At 35.1% G+C, this 20,982-nt stretch overlaps 1 protein-coding gene across 4 annotated transcripts in view; it reads right to left on the reverse strand.

Annotated features, from left to right (window-relative positions):
- Window positions 1-20,982, reverse strand: part of Ae2 (anion exchange protein Ae2) — a 276,285-nt gene that overhangs the window by 48,236 nt on the left and 207,067 nt on the right. For all 4 annotated transcript variants that reach the window (XM_074172605.1, XM_074172606.1, XM_074172608.1 and 1 more), the window contains one exon: window positions 18,628-18,797. In XM_074172605.1, the coding sequence (XP_074028706.1) occupies window positions 18,628-18,797 (170 nt within the window). The remainder of the gene's footprint in view (window positions 1-18,627; window positions 18,798-20,982) is intronic.

Raw genomic sequence — 20,982 nt, forward strand, 5'->3', positions numbered from 1 at the left:
CCAATCTAATGTTTCATGTTCTGATAATATGCTAAAATGGTGGACAGGACCATGTAATATATAACTGAAGCTGGACTTGAACTTTTATTGTGTCAATGAAATCATATCAAATTATATCCTTTATTTTCCTGTTTGACAATTTTATAAAAATTGTATTAGAAATAGTCGTGAAAGCTGAATAAGAAAGATACAGATACATTACATACTACTACATTCAATGTAAGGTTTTTTTCATTTTTCGTGTAAAAAACGGTAACTGTAAGATATCCCTCACGTCTTTCAACCAATGAACAGAGTTCAAATAATTTCTTCAATAAAAAATTATCTCATATAATTCTGTTACAAGTTAGAATCCAGATAGACATGTTTAAGCTGGCTATTAGTAAAATGTTCATCTGATTTAGGTTCACGCCACGAAACATTTCAGTCAAGCTATCCGGATTTATTGGTGAATTTAATTCTCTACTTTTCTGATAGTTTAGAGTTTAGATAAAACTTTCTTTTCCCTAGACACACTCCCATGCAGGTCCAAAAGTTCGTGGCTAATGGAACTAAATTTACTGAGTTCTAAAAAGTTGCCTCTGAATAAAAGTGATTTATGCCTCTCGGGTAACACCAACTACTTAAATAGCATTATTATATAAGAATAAGATTTAGGTCGTCACAAAGCTTGGTATGCCATGGGAACTATGCTTAGCCGTAGTCCAATGCAAATATTGGCTCAGACATGCGCCCTTAACTGCGATGGGCATCTTCAACGGTGTTTAGCAGCGATGAATTGCGACCTCTTATACCCAATATTGCAGGCGGGTTGGCTGTCCTTGTTCATCTTTCACTCCCTGAACCACTGTGCATGCCGTTTTTGGCATGGGATGTGGGGGTTGAGCAAACCGGGTATCGGATACGAAGCCCCGCTGGATACGTGAATGCCAGAATCACTTGTGGTTCTGTTATTCCCTAACTGAATGGCATCCCAACGATGCCTTAATCCTAAGGTGTGTGTATCCGTGTCGAGACGATGAATGACACTGAGCCTGTCAGCTATCTCTTTGGAACCTTCGAGATACCGAACGCCGTCTCATCGTAGCGTCCCTTGTCACGGTAATGCGGGGCTCTGCCGTGACTGACCTTCTTTGCCTAGCTACTCGTGGGACTTTTATGGACAGAGTAAACTTAAAAATTTTTTCTGACGCTGAGTCTACAGAGGAGATGGATGTCGAGCTTACGACTCCCACTGACCTCCCTATAAATTTAGATCAGGAGCTAGTTTACAAAGGACACGCATGTCGAGCTTAGGACTCCAACTGACCTCCCTGTGAATCTAGATCAGGAGCGAGAGGTTCTCAACTCTCCAACTCCTGATCCAATAACTGAACCTAAAAAAAAAAGGTTTGGTGGTGCAGCCAGGAAACGACTGAGTCGTCTCCCTAAAAGCGGGGTACCTTATGAAACCGCCTTGCAATAAATTCTTGAGCGGCGTACGCAGAATCTGTCTCAGGTCGAGGAACAAACCCCCCATGAGCAGGTTAGCAAACGTTTACGCTCAAGTGATGATTCACCAAAACCAGAGGCGAAAAAGCCCTGCACGGTTGAATGTAAGGCATCGTCAGGTGTAGCTGACGTGCAAAAACCCTCATATGGGAAGGTTGTCGCGGGTATCAAGGTGGGAATCTTGAACCTTGACTATCCGACTACCTCATTAACGATGAAACAGCAGAGCATATACTTTGTGCCTGCCCCGCTGGGGACCGAATCAGGTTTTTAGAGTTCGGCAGAGCCGTACAATTACCATCTGACCTGAGAGACCACTCACCATACAAACTTATCGGCTTCGTTAAGAAGCTTGATTTTTTTGGTCGATTGTTAATATGTGTGAGCCACAATGAACCTTTGCGGGTTGCGGTGGAGGGTCGAATAGACCCACTCACTTTGGACCTAACCTAACCCAATGTTGCGTATCAGAAATAAGGAAGGAGTGGAATTACTCTTCTGATTGGTTAGTGCGGTGTAGGATTTGATGGGGCATCATCGGTGATCAGAATACTATGTTTTGTATACTATGATCCTGATTTTGTCTTTTCGATAGAATATCTATGACTTTTTTATTTGAACAGGTCTAATAGTGGTATACGGTGTAAAGTGTAAGTCATGGCCTTCTTATAGCGCGTGTTCACCAATTGCTGATTTTCCCATCTGTCCAAGACGATGGGATCTCTCATGTTTTTTCAAACAAGTTCTCACACTTCGTAAGGTGGTTTAATTCCTGTAAACTGACTGTTCCAGTCGAACATGGTGTCCAATCTCCATGGTAAACTGATCTTACCCCTAAGATCCAGTTCATCGTGACACAGTCATCTACAGTTATATTTAATAACAGTTCTGATATTCACCCTGGTAAGAAAAGAACCTTAAATCCCTTATTCAACGAGTTGAACGGATATGTGAACCAGTGCACCTCAAAAGCCGAAAGACAACATTTCAATCATGCCCCAATCCAAATGATACAAAAAATAGGATATTAATAAAGAATCTAGGGAAAAAATCTATCGAGCAAGTTCTCGTTGGCTCAGCTCATCTGCTCTATATTCATAAGCTTACTAACAAGATAGGAAAAATTATTAAAAAACCATCAAAGATCGCAAACGCCTTCTTTCCAAATCAGGTGTTTACAGGGTGTCCTGCCCCTGCAGGATATCACCCTACGAAGTGCGAGGTTCCGCATTTGAAAGAATATAAGAGATCCTGTCATCTTGACCAGGTAGAAAACCGCAGTTGCTGAACACGCAGAACAAGAAGGTCATGAGATACATTTTAAAAGAACAAACCTGTTCCACACTATAAACCACGATTACATGCGTTTGAACAAGAATCCATACAGGTCACAAAATCTAGGAAATCACGAGAATCAACAAAACACGGTCACGGATGTGTAAACAATCAGAATTGCCCTTCCAAATGCGGGAATATTGGGAGTGTTTTTCTCGAGCAAATAGGCCGACATCATCGTCTCAGGACGAAATTCTCATTAGTTGAAGCAAAAATGCATAGAAAACCTGGTGCTTGAATCAATTCGCTTTTGTATTGTCAAAACTCTCGACGCGAGAAATGAGACTGATCCAACTTATACACATGTTGATATATGGAACAAGAATCGTTTCCTAAGATGAACATTGGTGTGTGCTTAGCGCCTCTGTGAATGGAATGCCAAAGTACGATGGATCTCTTCAGTTTATGAAGATTCAAGAAGATCGTAGATTAAGTTTTTTCGAAAAAAATATAAGACATAGGGAGGGCTCCAAGGGCTCCACCATGGTATTTCTATGCATCTTGGTTGAAGCAGACAAACGACACAGAACAAACCATTATGGAAATTCTGAGCACAGAAAAAGGATAATTACTGTTCTGTGCCACAGATTAGGTAGTGTCTAAGGCACAGAGAAGTCAGATATTCTGTGTCAGAGATCCAATATTTTCACTAAAGTATTTGTCTGTATAAACCCTACCTGTCTCTTCGATATCGATGCTTTGTTAAATAAACAATTATTCTCTGTCGTGACACACTATAGAGTTTCAATCCAGATAACTAGGAATCGAAGCACCAAAAGAAGTTAGTTTTCAATCTCGTGGAAGTGGTCCGCTCGGAGGCGAGCGGGGGTGCAAGGACGATATTGTCTCTTCTACAAACATTAACCGTGTGAAGAAACTTCTACCTCGGGGATTTCAACCCCGGAGAGGCATGCTAAGAGTTCCAATATTCTATAGTTTAGGGTTTCATTAACTTACCTACCTTCTAGAAAATCGCAATACATTTCTGCCAATAACCGCTGAAAATGTCTTTCGCCATTATAGACGAAAAGTTCGGAGCCAATCTCTCCACTGGACCACGGCTATCTAGTCCGCATAACCATAGTTCCAATTCGATTATCGGCCATGAAAGCTTGAATGTCGAGTTCAATATATCATATGCCGTAAATTAAAATATGTTTTCGTTTCTATATGTTTGGTCTAATGGTAGCCGGATGGTTAGCATGAGTGGTTGGTTCACTGCATATCGTCCGACACGTGCTAATAACTGCACGTTAAAAGGTAAGAGCTCGTAAATCCTGGTGGATCATGCCCGGTTTCTTACTGAGTTAGTTTTCTGAACGAGTGGAGAGTGATGAGACCATGGATTCGTGTACAACATTGATCCAGAGTATGGGTGTGGTACCTCGAAGGAGTGCCCCGAGGACCCGCTTAGACTTCTCCTTTCATGATGTTCATGAATCATTGAACGATATGGTGGTGTTGCCAGCTTATTGTTTATTTATTGTTTGTAGCCTGTGTTTTCAATCGATGACAACCAGTATAAATGTGAAAATATGGTCAACGCGTGAAATATGGTATTTCCTAATAGTTGTTATATTTTGTTATTTTTTACAATTGCTCTATTCTAAATTGAATTCGTGTAATTCAGTGTTTATGTGAGAGTAGCTGTTTCAAGAGTGCTTTTTCTTCCAGTTTATGTCTGAAAGTTACTTCTTTGCGTGATCTACACATCTATGAATAGAATCACTTCTTTTGAAATTGATTGCTTTTCCATTTCTCTGGAAGATTCCCACATTTTTTGTATCGAGATGGAGTAGTAGAAAGCCAAAAACTTTCTTGCTATGTTCTATTGTCGTTATTTTCGTAAAGTAATTTTTATGTAAGAGAACTAAAGAAAATTAAAATTAATAAATCATTTTCAACACGGTAAAAAACTTTTGAACGAAATTTCAGTTCGTTATACTGAATAAGAGAAAACGTTTCTTGTGTTGTCGAAACGCAGCAGGATTTTATATCTACAATGCTCCTATGACAACAAACTAAATAGATTTCATTACATCGTTGACAATTCATTTCAGTTTTATCACAGAATAAATAGATAACGTTGTTTATTCGTTGCTCTTTTTTTTATATAATTATAGTCCCCCGAAGTTATCATTTATGTAAATTGAATAACTGAATTATTCTTCACTTGAAGTTGCTGCATTGAATCATCATTTGATGTCATATACAGGTACGACCATAAAGCATCTGATATTAATACGCATTATATTTCATACGATAGTAATGTTGTTTACCTACAAAATCATTTGAGATATAGTGTATCCCAGCATTGATAATACACGAAGAGATGTGATAGACGAAACATTTTCAAAATTAATTTTAAGAGTGTGTGATTGAGTTTTGTTTGGTAAGAAATGGCTTTTGGGAAAATTTTCAGATTTTGAAAAACAAGTCGGCTTCGATGATGAAGCGAAAACCATTTTATTTTCAGGTAACGCACCCTTTTTGTTCATGATACGTCGAAAGGTTACTACGAAAATTCGTTCAGGATGAGGAATTGTGTAGTGAATCGATTAAAGATTTTTTTAAATTGTTTTATGTCGGTTCACTCGTCTAGAACAGTTTCAGCTGTTTAGCATGTTTAATTTGTTGGTAAAGGGCATAAAATTTAGAAGGCAATTTTCTGCAATCGAAAAACAGAATAAAGTGTTCAAAACACTGAAATTTTGACAGTAGCATACGGTGATTATAGTAATTGGGGAGCCCACGATGCAAAATGGGGATTTACTCGAGCGTTATTGAGACATATTAGGTTGCAAAGCTTAGATGATAAGACGAAAAAAATGTTATATAATATATACCTTTTCATCGGTGGGGAAAGCGGCAATAGATTTTTAAATATGTAAAAATACTGTTGCATGGACATACCCGAGCGCGTCAGATATTGATAGCATCAATTTCCTACGTATTTTTAATGTTTATATGTTAATCTGATACGTTAAAAGTGAAAAGAAAAAAAAATTAATCGAGCGCGTCAGATTTTCTAAGGGGGTGTTAAGTGTAACAAAAAAAGCTCCCATTCAATAATCTGACGATTTCGATCTGACCCAAACTCGCGGCCATTATTATAATATTAAAAAAAAATCGCCATTTTGAAATACTCAAGCGCGTCAGATTAAGATATATATCGTTCATCTTTATGTTCTCATAATCTGACAATTATCTAGAGGGATTCGCCTAATCTGACAAAAAAATATATTTTAATTTTTTTTAATCATTGAACTTAATTAATTGAAAACATGTATGCGCCTTCCTTGTTGTCCAATAACGTATTCAGCCAAGCCAGCGTAGAAATACGCAACATATGGAAACCCATCATCATGCGAAAAATGGCCAACTCCCGCCAAAACGGTCATCTCCCACGGAACCAGTGAAGCGGAAAATGGAAAGCGGGGATAATTGAAAGTACTCGAACGACCTATAAATAGTCATCTCTCGGAGGAATCAGTCCAGTCATCACCCGAAGACGATTGTAGATACTAACAATCGAAACGTCGTGAACTAACGTGATTTGGAATCGCTCCACTTTTTATTTTTATTTTCTTTCTATTTTTACTTGTATTTTATTTCACTATTATTTCATTTCAGGTTTATTTTGGTTAATAAAATTCTTATTTTCAGCTATTCATTTTTAATTCTTCTTTTTTAGTTGTTTCAGAGATTTCAAATCATTTTATATAGTAGACAATGGAAGTCCGAACTAGTGAAATTCATCATGAAACATTGTCAATCACCTTCAAACAAATTATTGAGGTCTGTTTGAACTTTATTTTTCAGGTCATACTAGTTGTTATCTGTATAAAAAAGGACAGTATCATCAGCAAAGCTTGTGATTTTTCCACTTTTTTCCACATATAGTAGGTCGTTGAGGTATATTGTGAATAATATTGGTCCCAGTACCGTTCCTTGGGGCACTCCACATGTAATGTATTTCTTCCCTTTCCCTTTGAATTTCAATATTTGCCCTCGACCTGTTAGATAATTAACGTATTCCAAAAACACTTTATTGTGAGATTTTCACTAAAGTGTTTTACAAAAACGCGTTTTTGTAAAACAATTTAGTGAAAATCTCACAATAAAGTGTTTTTGGAATACGTTAGTTATGGATTTTCATCAAGTATCGGCCGATTCCATCATATATCTGTTAGATAATTCTTTAATAATTCATATGATGAACCTCTTAAACCTATGTCCTCAAGTTTTCGTAGAAGAATGGAATGATCAACGGTATCGAAAGCCTTCGTGAGATCTATAAATACTATTGCATTATAAATATTTCCAGTTAAGACCTGAATTGCGTCCTGGGTAGATTTTCTCTCCCTAAACCCGTATTGTGTTGTTGAAAGTAATCCATATTTGTTAATGAATTTGCTCAATCTAGTTTTCAAAATTTTTTCTAGTATTTTGGTGAGGTTTGAAATTAAGGAAATAGGTCTATAGTTACTCATATCAGTTTTATCTCCGCTTTTATAAATTGGTGTGACTACCGACAGCTTAAAGGCAGAGGGAAATTCACCTGTTTCCAGAGATTTATTAATTATAATATTCAATGGTTTTTTTTATATAGTCTGCTATGGGTTATAATGTTTCTGCCTTCAAACTGTCGCCTTTTTATTTTTCAGTTCAGATATAAGGTTTTTTATTTCCTGTTCATTCGTCGGATTCAAAAAATAGTTTTCTCATGATTTTTTTTATGTTCTACATAATTTAAGGGCTTCTCAATTTGTTTTGCTAAGTTTTTACCGATATTAATGAAAAAAACATTGAAACTCTCTGCGATTTCAGAAGGTTTGTTTATCATTCTGCCGTTTTGATCTCTAATGGTGTTTGTTTCTTCACTCTTCTGGATATTCAACATTTCCATAGTTTCGTTGATACATTTTGTTCATTACTTATCCTTTTCTTATAATAATCGATTTTGGCTTTTTTAATTTGTTTTTCTAGTTTCTTTTTAAACTCTGAAAATTTCCTCTTCAATGTTTCATTTTTCGGGTGTTTTTTTGTGTCACTATACAATTTATTTTTTTCGTTCAAGGAATCAACCAAATGTTTTGTTATCCACTTATTTCTCTTTATATTTTTATGTTTTATCCTAGTGTATTTTGTGCAATTTCTAATACAGTTTTGTAGAGTAGTTATGAATGCATCTGTCATAGAATTCAAATCCGGGCTACAAAGTATTTCATCCCTATTTACCAGTTGAATTGTTTGTATTTATTCATTTTCCCGAATTTGCTCATGTTCCTAAATTCATTGTGGAAAATTATTTAGTGAAATAAATATAATAGTCAAGTCCATTGAAAAAAATAGATTGAGGAATTTCGTTCACTAGATAATGTTTCTAGAAATGAAACATTTTCCACTTTTTGACGAACCGTATGTCTCCAATGCATCAGCAGTCACCAACACAAACCTATTAAAAATGAATAAGCGTCCCTGTAAATTCAAGTAGCACTCATCGAACACTCGAAAGCCAGTAGGAAGTCATAAAATTAAACCCAACAAATACTGTTGTTGACCTAAAAAACGACAACCAACTTCAGACATCTGTAGTAATAATATATAATATGTAGATCAGCAGCTGTACCTTTGAAATTGACAAATGTATGGCATTTCCGGAAATCTGATCCCTGAAGAGATTATATCTACCTTCATTTTTTACCATAGCCACGGGGTTATCATGTTACGGTTGCTTGAAAAATAAACATAATTCTGATATGTACCTATAGAGAAGCATTTCAGCTAGTTGAAAACATTTGAACCATATTTTTGGATTGTAATATATCAGTGAAACATTTGCAATCGGAGTTGAACGTTTAAAATACTTGATGACTACTACCATAATATTAGAAGAATCACTTTGACGCAATAGGGAGGAACTCACTTCCAATAATTCAAAACAGCAATAAAATCACTATAAAAGACGTTCCACAATACAGGATCTGATACAGGAAATTCCTTATAAAGATTCATCAATATTTTATGGAAGAAGCATTTTCTGAAATGCGCCGTTTTCAAAATATAAGGCATTGGGATTCAAAAATTACAAAGAAAATGTGATCATAAAATAATAAAAACAAAAAAAAATGAAACAAGTAAAAATATTTGTGAGGAGTTAGTGGGGAGGTTAATGTTTATGAAAAAAACTTTATTATTCGAAGGACTACGCTTTTGAAGAAAAGCATATACAAAAAAGAATATCTGGATTAAGCTTCTGGAGAAAAGCATATACAAAAAAGTATATCTGGAATAACGATTGAATTGATCTGAAATAAATGCTTTTCCTCATTTTATCCATTCAACGAAATTAATAAGTGTATTGCTATTTCCAAACTGTACCCACGGATTCAACCGAAAATAATCATTTTAACCTATCATCAGTAATATATTCGAATAATTTGAACCCCGATTCATACGATTCTTGCATTCTTTTTGAATTAAGGCACTATTGGAAACAGCCCCGTTCCTTTACAAAGACAATTCCCAAATTTTCGACATCCGCATGACAGGAAAGTTTCATACTACTTTGAAACTGAATCTAGTTGCTATGATGATGGCCATTAAAAGTATGATTATTAAGAATCTATTGAAAACACGTTTCCTACACCAGAACGGATATATACCAGAGGTACCAATTCTACCTATTAACTATTGTTTATAAAATACATTTTTTTGGAAATAATTGGACAACGGAATTCCGAATCGAATTAGAGACAAAAGAAGTAATAGTGAGTTGTGGAGTTTTATATCAATACTCTTTTATTTCATTCATTATGAATCGTTTCTCATGAATGGAATTTGTTCAAAAAATAATGATGAAGAAATTTCAAGATATTGGATATAATAAAAATAAAAAAACGTTTTCGCCAACGATTTTTTATTTATCGCTTCTCAGAACTTAGGCGTAAATTATAGTACAGAGTGCCATACGACTATAAATTCAATGTAATTCTTAAAGAACGGAATATGTTTTGTGCTTAATATAAATGCTTGGTAACTATTTGAATTGAGAAAAAGAAAGGGTTATGTTTAATACATCTGCATGTAGAAGTAGTTGTTTCAAAAAGTTTATTTCTTTCGACGATGATGATTTACACATTTTTAGGAAGTTTTCATTGATGTTTACTGATTTTTCATTTTCCTTTTCTCCCTTTCTACCAAAAAGGGCACTTTCTGAAAGAACTTCTGACATATCCACTGAATATTCATCTAAGAACAACTTGATTTATACTAACTGCATAAAGTGTTCTTTATATATAGACAAAACATGGTTCTACTTTCTACCACAATCAAATGGTTTGCAGCAGAATAAGTATCCTACTACCTCTAAACCTACTAATAAAAATGTATTTCTATTTCTCTCTTTTCAGTTCTGTTAAGAAACTGCCTTTTGATTGTAACCATTACAAGCTTAGTACTGTCCGAAATATAAAACAAATATTTGCTTTGATATCGACCAAAAAAAAAATCGGAGCAAACTGTTTCTACTCCCACTCCTCTAGGTCGAAAGAAATGAACTCTTTCAGTTCCACATGTAACAAAAACTATGGCCCATAGATCTAGTATGATCCTTGATCTTCCAATTAAATTAAAACAACCAAAATGCATTTTTATGTTCCAAAAAAGGCTAAAAAATGACTCATTTCCAGATGAAGAACTTCAATACATCGATTAACCGATGCATATTACGACTGAAAATAAGTCGAAGAATTGACTAATGCTAGTAAAAAAATTAACGAATATTACTTATATATATATTATATGGAATTGGCCGCGGTGGTAGTGCGCCCGACTCACGATCGGAAGGTCGTGGGTTCGATTTTCGCCTCGACCAGATATTTTTCTCGAGATAATTTATCTGGTTGAAGCTGGGATGATTCTGCAACCGTGTAAGGAATCACACTTTAAAAGGTAAGACCTCGTTAGTCCTTAGCTCGCACAAGTTTTTCAACTTCTGAGAGTTGTCGTTCATATGGGGGCGACAGCTGATTAACGGAGAACAAATTTTAAACAGTTACACTCATTTATGTTGATTTTTGTTGTGGAAATCTGCGGTTTGCAGTTACCTAATCAACTCAATATTATACGATTTTAAATTTGGTTGCTCGCTTGCCCCATTGTTGTGACTGATGATATTAGTTTCGAAACTGTATTTTCCAGTAAGAATTATCTTATCTGTGCAAACTGTGGTTATAGTTCGAGTTTTTCCTGTACCGTCTCAACCATATTGTGATAACTTCTTTTTGTCGAACAATGGCTATATAATATTATCTCCCAAGAAAGTAAATTGTTTATTGTTTTCTTACAGCATATTTGTTTCAATTTTGGTTTGCTGCTAGTATCATTTACGATTTTTCTATTTATGAATACATTTTATATTACTCAAATTGAAAGTGGTATTTTTTAGTAGAGATTAGTTTTTGCAATAAAAACTGTTTGGATCCCTACATTTTTTGTATTATATCATCATTATTATCTACCAAAAAAGGTGGATGAAAAAAAATTATTATTTTTTAACTTAGCCGGTTACGTCGTTAGAGGAGCGCGCCAGCAATCCCAACAACATCCTAAGGTGAATGATCATTGGGTCCGAAAATCCTGTGTCTTAAGTAGACGCAATTAGGCAAGACTGACATTTTTCTGCATTTACCGACCGAGATTTTTATTTTACTGCGGTAAGCTGGCACGACCTAAAGATTCGTGAGTAGAGAGGGCATTATTTCGAATTGAGCTTTGAAAAATACCCTCAATTATTACAGCTAAGTAACAGAAACAACTGTAATGAAAACATCATTTTTATCGTTTTTAATTTTCACAAAAACTAAATATTTGTTTAAATTCCAAAATTGTTCAATTTTCGGCCAGAAAGAGATACTGTGAATAATTTAATATTGAAAAAAAAAAAATAAAAAAAACTTTTATTTAGATACTCAAGAAAAAAAAAATCTTCAAATCGAATTAAACCCATTAATTTATTACATTACAAAATTTATTCAATGTGAAAGCTTGTCGCAAGATTTACCTATTTTATAAAAACATGATTACTTCAGTCATGTGTTGTACCTCTTCCTGTTTATCTGCACAAGCTTTTGTACCTAATAAATTGTGTAACGTAATACATTTAGGTTAGGTTAGGTCCAAAGTGAGTGGGTCTATTCGACCCTCCATCGCAACCCACAAGGGTTTATTGTGGCTCACACCTATTCACACTCGACCAAATAAACCCAAATTCCTAACGAAGCCGATTCGTTTGTATGGTGAGTGGTGTTTCAGATCAGATGGTAAGAGTACGGCTCTGCCGAACTCTAAAAACCAGAGTCGGACCCCAGAGGGGCAGGCACAGAGTATGTGCTCTGCTGTTTCATCATTTTCCAAACAGAGGCTACACACACTGTCTTCCGACAGTCCGAGTCTCTGAATATGATAATTTAAACGACAGTGACCTGTAAGAAGGCCTGTTAGACATCGTAGTTCATTCCTACTGTTTGGTATCAAGCTTCGAAGGGTGAATAAACGCCTTGAAGTGAGCCAATCCTGGTAGATTCTGTCAGAAGTCCATAAATCTTCTTACCATCCAGGTGTTCAATTTTTGTTTAGCAAAGCCTAAAGCGATGCCAATAACAGGTTCTGGCACGATGAAGCTGCTTACAGCACCCTCCATTGCAAGGGAGTCAGCAGCCTCATTGCCTTCTAGGCCAGCATGGCCAGGAATCTAGACCAGAGACAATCTGTTAAGTCTTCCTATCGAGGAGAGTCCTTTTTGCTTTTTGACAATTTGCTACCAATTTAAACGTTGCTCGGTAGAAGACAAGAGCTTCTAACGCCGCTGGACTGTCCTAGAATATTTTTATTGACTTGTGTGTGAGGTTAGGTTAGGTTAGGGTAAATTTCCGCTTGCAGTACAGTCGCATAGGTTCCTAGGCAGGTTGATATCTCTGCCCTGGGTCTGCGACCGAAAACACCTGCACCAGAAGGTATAAATAAAAACTTTTTTAAATGTTTTTTTCCTATTCTGAACTGTATTCCCCTTAAACTCCTTCATTTGATATTCATCATGAGTCCGTCATATTGTAATTTAGGGTGACGTCATTTCATTTTTCGTATTCTTTTTAGCAAACCCTTTTATTTCATACCCATATAATTGGAGTACATAAAAAATAAGTAGTCTGTCATCTTGAGTGGACAACTGCTGCGAAATTCAATTGCGCAAGATTTGACCCGAACTAACATAATATTTATGCTTTTAATCAACCTATACCTATTCTATACTATTTACTGTTATTTCTTGTACTAGATGTACTTTGAGCTGAAAAGTTCGTAGGCTAACATAGATAAATTTTTATTTCATTATTCAATAAGGTTGCCTTCAAGGGCGATACAACGATTATAGCGGTCAGATTCATTGATTTGTGACACGGTGCATTGTCTTGATGAAACTACCGGATGAAACAGCACCTTTCTTTTTCTACAAATGAGGCCGTTTTTTCGCGATTTCGTCATTCAAACGATACAATGACGTTATGTCGCTGTTGATGGTTTTTTCCTTTTCAAGATGAATATTAATTATACTATGCGCATCCCAAAATATTGATACCATATACCATAACCTTGCCAGCCGACTGTTGTGTCTTTTCACGCTTTGGAGTCGGTTCACCATCTGCAACATTTTTTTCCGTCAGAAATAAATGCTTTATTGAGACACGATATTCCTATTTATCAATTTTCTTCAACCTAACAAAAGCTGCTTCACTCCAAATGTTCTATCCTACGAACTAATAGTCAAACAGCTGTGAAATTTGTACAAGTGTTTTTTGACGGCTAGGGTTAATTAAAAATCAAATGAATTCAATACTAGGTGTGTTAGCCAAATATATTCACAAATCTCACACACACACACACACAAACATTGCAAGGTGGACAAATAGAAAGGAACTTTCGAAATGTCAGTCGTTACTGAGACTTAAAAATGTAATATTCGTCCTCGCAGTCAACACACATACCACTCATTAAGTCTGCCGCAGTAGCAGACGAAACGATCAATTTCCATCCGACCACAGCCTACTAGCCCGGATTTAATCATGACCCCGTAAATTTCTGAAAAGATTTTTTTATTTCTGAATTTTGACACCCTCCATCATCAAATTAGTTTTAGGCGCACGACATATTGATGAATTCACAAAAAAATCTACTCTATCAATTTGGCAGTTGTTCATGTGAAATACTTTATACATTCCAGCATAATCGAAAACCAACCTGAACGAAATGCAGCTTGATTTCTCTTTTTCATAACTGGCAATTGAATATTATTTCGCCTTTCAAAGATACTTAAATAGTCATACAAATCCTCTTATTAAAGAAACCCAGTCTTCGTGATACCACTGATAACACAATCATTAAAACTTTTCATTGTGAAAGTTTGATTTCTGAAATGAGTTAATTATTTCTTGTGTTTTGGTCAAGAAGGATTGAAAATACGATTATGTAGATAGTTGAGACGTTTGTAATGAACACGTTTTTCCTTTTTTAGCTTGCAGTTTACCGTGAAAGTGTTTATTGTTCTAAAAACAGAATGAATTATTCATAGGCAGAGGCAACATCATTGATGAATTAGTGTTTTTCTCGAAATAGTCCATTATCAGTGTTAGTTTTACTAAATGAGTAGTAGGTAGTAGTAATTAGGTTAGAGTTTACATCCTCGCCAAAGGATGTAAACACAAACGGAACAACAAACATAAAAGGGCATGAAATGTCGATAACAACTTATCAGTACATAAATAACCAAACGGAACTGATGATATCGATTTACAGGACATGCACATTTTCCGTTTCATGATCCGTATAGATACACACATTATCAATGTCAACTCTTATACAACAGAAAATACAATACCCACATATTTATCGAAAAATTTGTCACTTTCGAAATAAATATTCCCAGGATTAAAACACTTTCATCGTAGTTATTTATACCTTCATTCTGTAAGGATGTGTTATCAACTAGTATTTATAACGAAATGAAGTGAAAAAATCAGCATCCGGAAGACAAAACAAGTCATGAAATGTACTTATATTCTCCACCATAAAAAGAATTATATTTATAAATGGTTCAATATGACTTTAAATTTATGTGGCAGAAGGAATGTGGCAGTCATTAATATCATTGAATAAAATCGTTCAAAATAATTTCAAAATAGTGGCATTTTCGACTCTACCGGAAGTATAATTACTCTTCGAAGTATTGAAAAAATATACCTTATACAATAAAATTGTGACTCCTTAAAATGAAAAAAAATTCTGAATTTCGATGCTGATTTGAAGTTCGATTATACTTTTCGTGGTATCCTGCTGATGAAAAACTAAACATTATGAGTTATATTAGTCGCTGTATACAGGGTGTTTCCTAACTACGGTACGAAACTTTAGAGGGTGATTCGTCAGGTAGTTTTGAGAAAAAAAGTTCTTATGAACATATGTCCGGAGTTGCTTCGTTTTTGAGTTTGGCTTTTTTCGGCTTTGAAGTTTAAATAAAAAACGGTTTTTATAAAATATCATAAATATCCTTACACCGATTTGGTTGAAATTTGCTACAGTTATTTGAAGTAATAAGGCGTTTATTTAGCTCTAATCATATTGAAATTATTAGGTCCAGTGGAATCTCAGTAGGCACCATAGAAAACAATATTAAGAAGAAAAGTACGCCATTGACTTGTAGTTTACTATTTTTTCAGATTAATCAACTAAAAATACATCTTTTTCGTCGCTTGCGTTTTCTTCATACCTAGCTTCGTTAAAAAAAAACAGTTTGCATATCATGAACACTTGCCCTGGAGACCAGATGACAGTGATAGTGTTGCTAAAACATTTAGAACGTTACATGCAAAATTATGTGAAACTGGCAGTTTTAATGAAAATGCAGGTGGTGGAAGACCAGAAACTGTAACAAAGTCTGAACTAGAAGAAGCTATAGGTACCTACTTGATGCACTGCAGCTGGAAGTCAGCCCAAAAACCGTATGGACAGTTCTAAAAAAACCACCTGCACCCACATCACATACAGCGGCTCCAAGCTCTACTGCCACGGGATTTTCAACCAAGAATAATGTTTTGCATGTGGTCGATTCATACCACAGCACACAATAATAATTTTTTACCAAATATTTTACATCCGGACGAAGCAAATTTTTCACTAGATGCTATTTTGAACTTTCATAATGTCCATTTTTGGGCAGACGAAAATCTCCACGTTATTAGAGAAAGTCATTTTCAGCAATAATTTTCGCTGAACGTTTGGGTAGCAAGATTAACAGGTGAATCCTACACGGACTTTTTGCGAGATCATTTACCCATTTTATTAGAAAAAGTGCCGTTACTTGTAGGAGGCAACATGAGGTTTATGCACAACGGGGCTCCAGCTCATTTTAGTGTTCTTGCTCGTCAGCATCTCGACATCACCTACTCTAATCGCTGGATTGGACGTGCAGGAAACATTAGCCAGGTCGCAGTCCTGATATGAATCCCCTAGATTTCTATTTATGGGGTCATCTGAAGGCTCTTGTTTATAAAACTCCTGTACTACCGTGTTAGGAATCACACGTTAAAAGGTAAGACCTCTCAACTTTTGAGAGTTGTCGTTCGTATGGGGGCGACAGCTGATTAACGGAAAAACAGATTTTTTGTTTTAAATAGATGTGAATGACTTGTAGAATATAATAATTGAATTGAAGAGGGGTTATATTTTTAAGAGTGATTAATTTTTGGGAAAGAAAGTTTTTGGCTTTCTACTACTCCATCTTGATAAAAAAAAAGGATGAGGGAATCTTCCAAAGAAAGGAAGGAAGTAACCAATTTGAAAATAAGTAACTCTATACATGGATGTATAGATCATGCAAAGAAGTAACTTTCAGACACAAACTGAAAGAAAGTCCTCCTGAAACTGCTACTTTCATATAAACATTGAATTATACGAAAGAAAAAAATTCTTTCGAAACAAATACTTCTATATGAACACTGAATTATACAGAAGATACTTTTCTCTACTCAGTTTGTATTTCAAACATTCGTTGTGGAATAAAAATCAGATATCATTCACATGAGTTCTACTTTAAATGAATGGTAACAAATTGCACTTACATAGAACACTGTCATCCTCACTGGTATACACCGATGTTTCGCCTTAAGACACTTGCCCTAAGGCTCTTCAGTACCAAATTGGATAACATTATAGAAAATACACACACTTCATTTATGAATTACGATTTTTAATGCCACGGAATAAGCTTGATCTGCTTTTGTCATCGATGACATCGTAATGACATTCATTCACCTATTTGAATTACTTTACGGTCGAAATTTTTTATTATTTACTTTTGATTTTTATTTTATGGTGTCCATGGATAGTTTTTAGAAGTGATACTTTCTCTCTCGAAAACGAAGCTTGATATGAAGAAAACACAAGCAAAAAGTTGTATTTTCATTTGCTCAATCTAAAAAAAATAAAAAACCACATTGCCGTTTTTTTTTCGATTACAGTTGACTTGCCCTAGCGACTTTATTTGGTGAAATTGAACATAATATCAATTACTTATATTAAAATTTTCTATAACGATTCACAGGAACTCAAACCACTGAAGTGGCTTAGAGCTTCCCTGTAAACAATATTTGATGTTTAACATAAACAGGAGAGTTAAGTTTTCGGGAAAGAAAGGTTTTGGCTTTCTACTTCTCCAACTTTATACAAAACAGGTGGGAAACTTCCGAAGAAGGGAAGAAAAGAATTGAATTCAAAATAAACTCTTTACAAAGGTGCGTAGATCATGCATAGAAGTTACTTTCAGATGCGAACTGGAGAAAAAGCCCTTCCGAAACAACTACTTTCAAATGAACGGTGAACTAGACGAGGAAGAAGTTCTGTTAGTTTTAATGTCATTTGTTTTTTTAAAACTGAATATAATTGGGAAAAATATCTGGCACTTCTTAAGTTAACAAATCAACAGTTGTTAGCATATATATTACAATTATTTATCCCACTACCCCCTATCCCAAAAGTAAGCAAAGCGTTCACCCCCCTCCCATGGTAATCATTGTTATATGTATTTTTCAAACATAGAAAATGTGTGGGTTGCCATATGTGTAAAAAAGTAAATAACTGCTGCTGTCTTAATCACCATCTAGACCCCCACCCCCATGTCATCATAGCAAAGCAAAGACCCCCCGCCCCCCTATAGTGCTTACCAAATACTTGAATGGCCCCTATCAATATAATTCATTACCATGTAATAAATACCTAACCATACTTCTTGATCGATGTTTTGTTAAGTAGGTAATGGATAATAGCTGGAATATTGATTGCTCTATGTAAAGCATATTTTAAAGGGTTGAAAGTTTTGCAATAGTTCTTGAGTCAAAATTTGTCTCTTTATGAGGTTTGACATGTTTTTGGATTTTTAGTGGAGAGTTATTTTCCTGGCATTTATGCTTTGTGGTATGTTTTCGTTAGCTCACCCTGTACCACAAAACTAATGTATGATATAAAATTGTACCGGATATCTCTTATCTACGAAACTCATGAAAAATGCAAAAATACTTTGAGTTCACTGTTCATTAGATGCAATGTTACCTCATAATTCAACTATTGGAACTACGAAACATCAAAACACAAAATCATTTGATCTTAGCAGATTCACCTGGAAATTTGGTATGTAGTATCAAAAATGTACAAATAAATTGAAATATATAAATTGAAATTGTTTCCACTAACCTTTCTGACATATGATGCCTGAGGATGATGCTTCACTGGCATGAAGAGTAACTTAATTCGATCGAAGAATTGTATACCGTCAATGGAGGCAACACCCATATATAAAAATATTCCTAAAACAACCGCCATCGGTACAAGCCTCAAAAGAGGTGACATGAAGACGGATAATCCTGAAACAAAACGAAGTAACAACAAAATGATCGACATTTTATAATTCTATTTTTTACTTCTTATGCTGTAATAATGGCAGTCCTATATGTATTTTGATGATTTTCCCCATTTTCACTTATATTTTTTAGTCTTAATTTAGCGACTCTGTTCTCTGAACTCAACTTTATTTTAATTATATCACTAATAACTTGATATTGTCAAAAAGCAAGTACTGTTCCCAAACACAAGAACTATAACACTCTTCTCGACTCGTGTTTCATCAACCAAGTGGGCGTTTTAAGGAAATAGAGCAGTCTACCTCATCTCCTGAAGACGCCAATTTGGTTGGTAAAACGCGCGTCAAGAAAAGAATTGAATTCACTTATAGTTGCCTTGTGATAAAGAGGCCATTAGCTTATACTCTCTGGACACTACTCCGACCTGGCTACAAAGCTAGTAGACTAATGTATAGATAATACGTCAGTATTCTGTTGGAAAGAGTGTGATCAATTAATAGGATTTCTCATGTTCTTTAATTTTTCCTAATGTGTCCAGTGAGGTCGTAAAGTATCAGACTGTTTCAAAAGTTTTCTTCATTTTAATGTCATGCGTTTTTGTAGCTCCATATCGTGTCGTTGTATGTACTGATCGATAGAGAATTTTGTACACTATACATTTTTCAGCTTATTACTATATAATGTCGTTAAGCTATTTCGGGCCGATTTTTATCTACAAATTCAAATTGAGCCAAAGCGCTTCTGAAATAGGCCGAAATAACCCGAAAAATCAACCAGGCATTTGGCAATGATAGTGTTAATGAACGCACCGTTCGAAGTTGGTTTGCGAAATTTCGTTCCGGAGATTTTAGCCTCGAAGATGAGTCCCGAAGTGGTCGACCTAGGACGAGGACTTGCGGACCCTGGTGGAGACTGGTAGAACCTTCGCCAATCAGGCCCAGGCAAAAACAACGTTCGTCGACTTCATCGAATCCCGAGCACGCAATTATCATCCTGAAGGAATTGATTGACTTGTGTTCCGTTGGCAAAAGTGCACTGATTCAAATGGCGCTTATTTTGATTAAATCAAATGAGTATTCACTTAGATATTACAATTTGAAGTAGACGCATAAAAACGGACAAAACTTTTGAAACAACCGTAATCGAACAGATATTTTGTCATCAATTAAGTTTTTCATTACATTACCAATTCAATTTTATGATGATGAAAGTTCAGTTTAATTCGCTTTAAAATGATACATCATATGATAAAGTAGAATGTTGTCATTCATGGGGGTTTGTGATTTTATATAATGGCATCCGATCTGGCATTCCTGGCTACTACATCACTTCATCTCATAGTATGGAACAAAGTGAACACTTTACAATTTCACCACATTAAACATTTTTTGTAATTGAATGTTCTTCCACTGAGATCCCTAGCGAAAGTTTTTCTAAGAGATTACCAAGATCTTCTGAAGTTCATTTTTTAGAATGGTCTCATTTACTTATTACAGTAGGGTATAGTATAGTGAAGCAGAGTACAATATAGCATAGTAGTATATAGTATAAATTTGTGTAACGTTTTATTAAAAAATTTCACAGAAAAATGTTGTCCAATGCTCTGTCTAGGTCTGGAGTATGTAGTTATGTATGTAATATAGCATCTCTACATCTAGTTGGGTAATTGTGTAGTGAGAGTTATTTAAAAATAGATATTCATTATTTGAATTGAAGAGGTTATATTTTTAGGAGTGATTAATTTTTTGGGAAAGAAAGTTTTTGGCTTTCTACTACTCCATCTGATACAAAAAAAAGGGATGAGAGAATCTTCCAAAGAAAGGAAGGAAGTAATCAATTTGAAACTCTATACATGAATGTGTAGATCATGCAAAGAAGTAACTTTCAGACACAAACTGAAAGAAAGTCCTTCTGAAACAGCTACTTTCATATAAATATTGAATTACACGAAAGAAAATAATTCTTTCAAAACAAATACTTCTATATGAACACTGAATTATACAGAAGATACTTTTCTCTACTCAGTTTGTATTTGAAACATTTGTTGTGGAATAAGAATCAGATATCATTCACATGAGTTCTACTATGTCATCGATGACATAAGCAGATCAAGCTTATTCCGTGACATTAAAAATCGTAATTCATGAATGAAGTGTGTGTATTTTCTATAATGTTATCCAATTTGGTA

The sequence above is a fragment of the Leptinotarsa decemlineata genome, unplaced genomic scaffold, assembly GCF_025532065.1.
Source record: "Leptinotarsa decemlineata unplaced genomic scaffold, Ldec_3_MD MMD2_tig00000133_RagTag_RagTag, whole genome shotgun sequence".
NCBI lineage: Eukaryota > Metazoa > Arthropoda > Insecta > Coleoptera > Chrysomelidae > Leptinotarsa > Leptinotarsa decemlineata.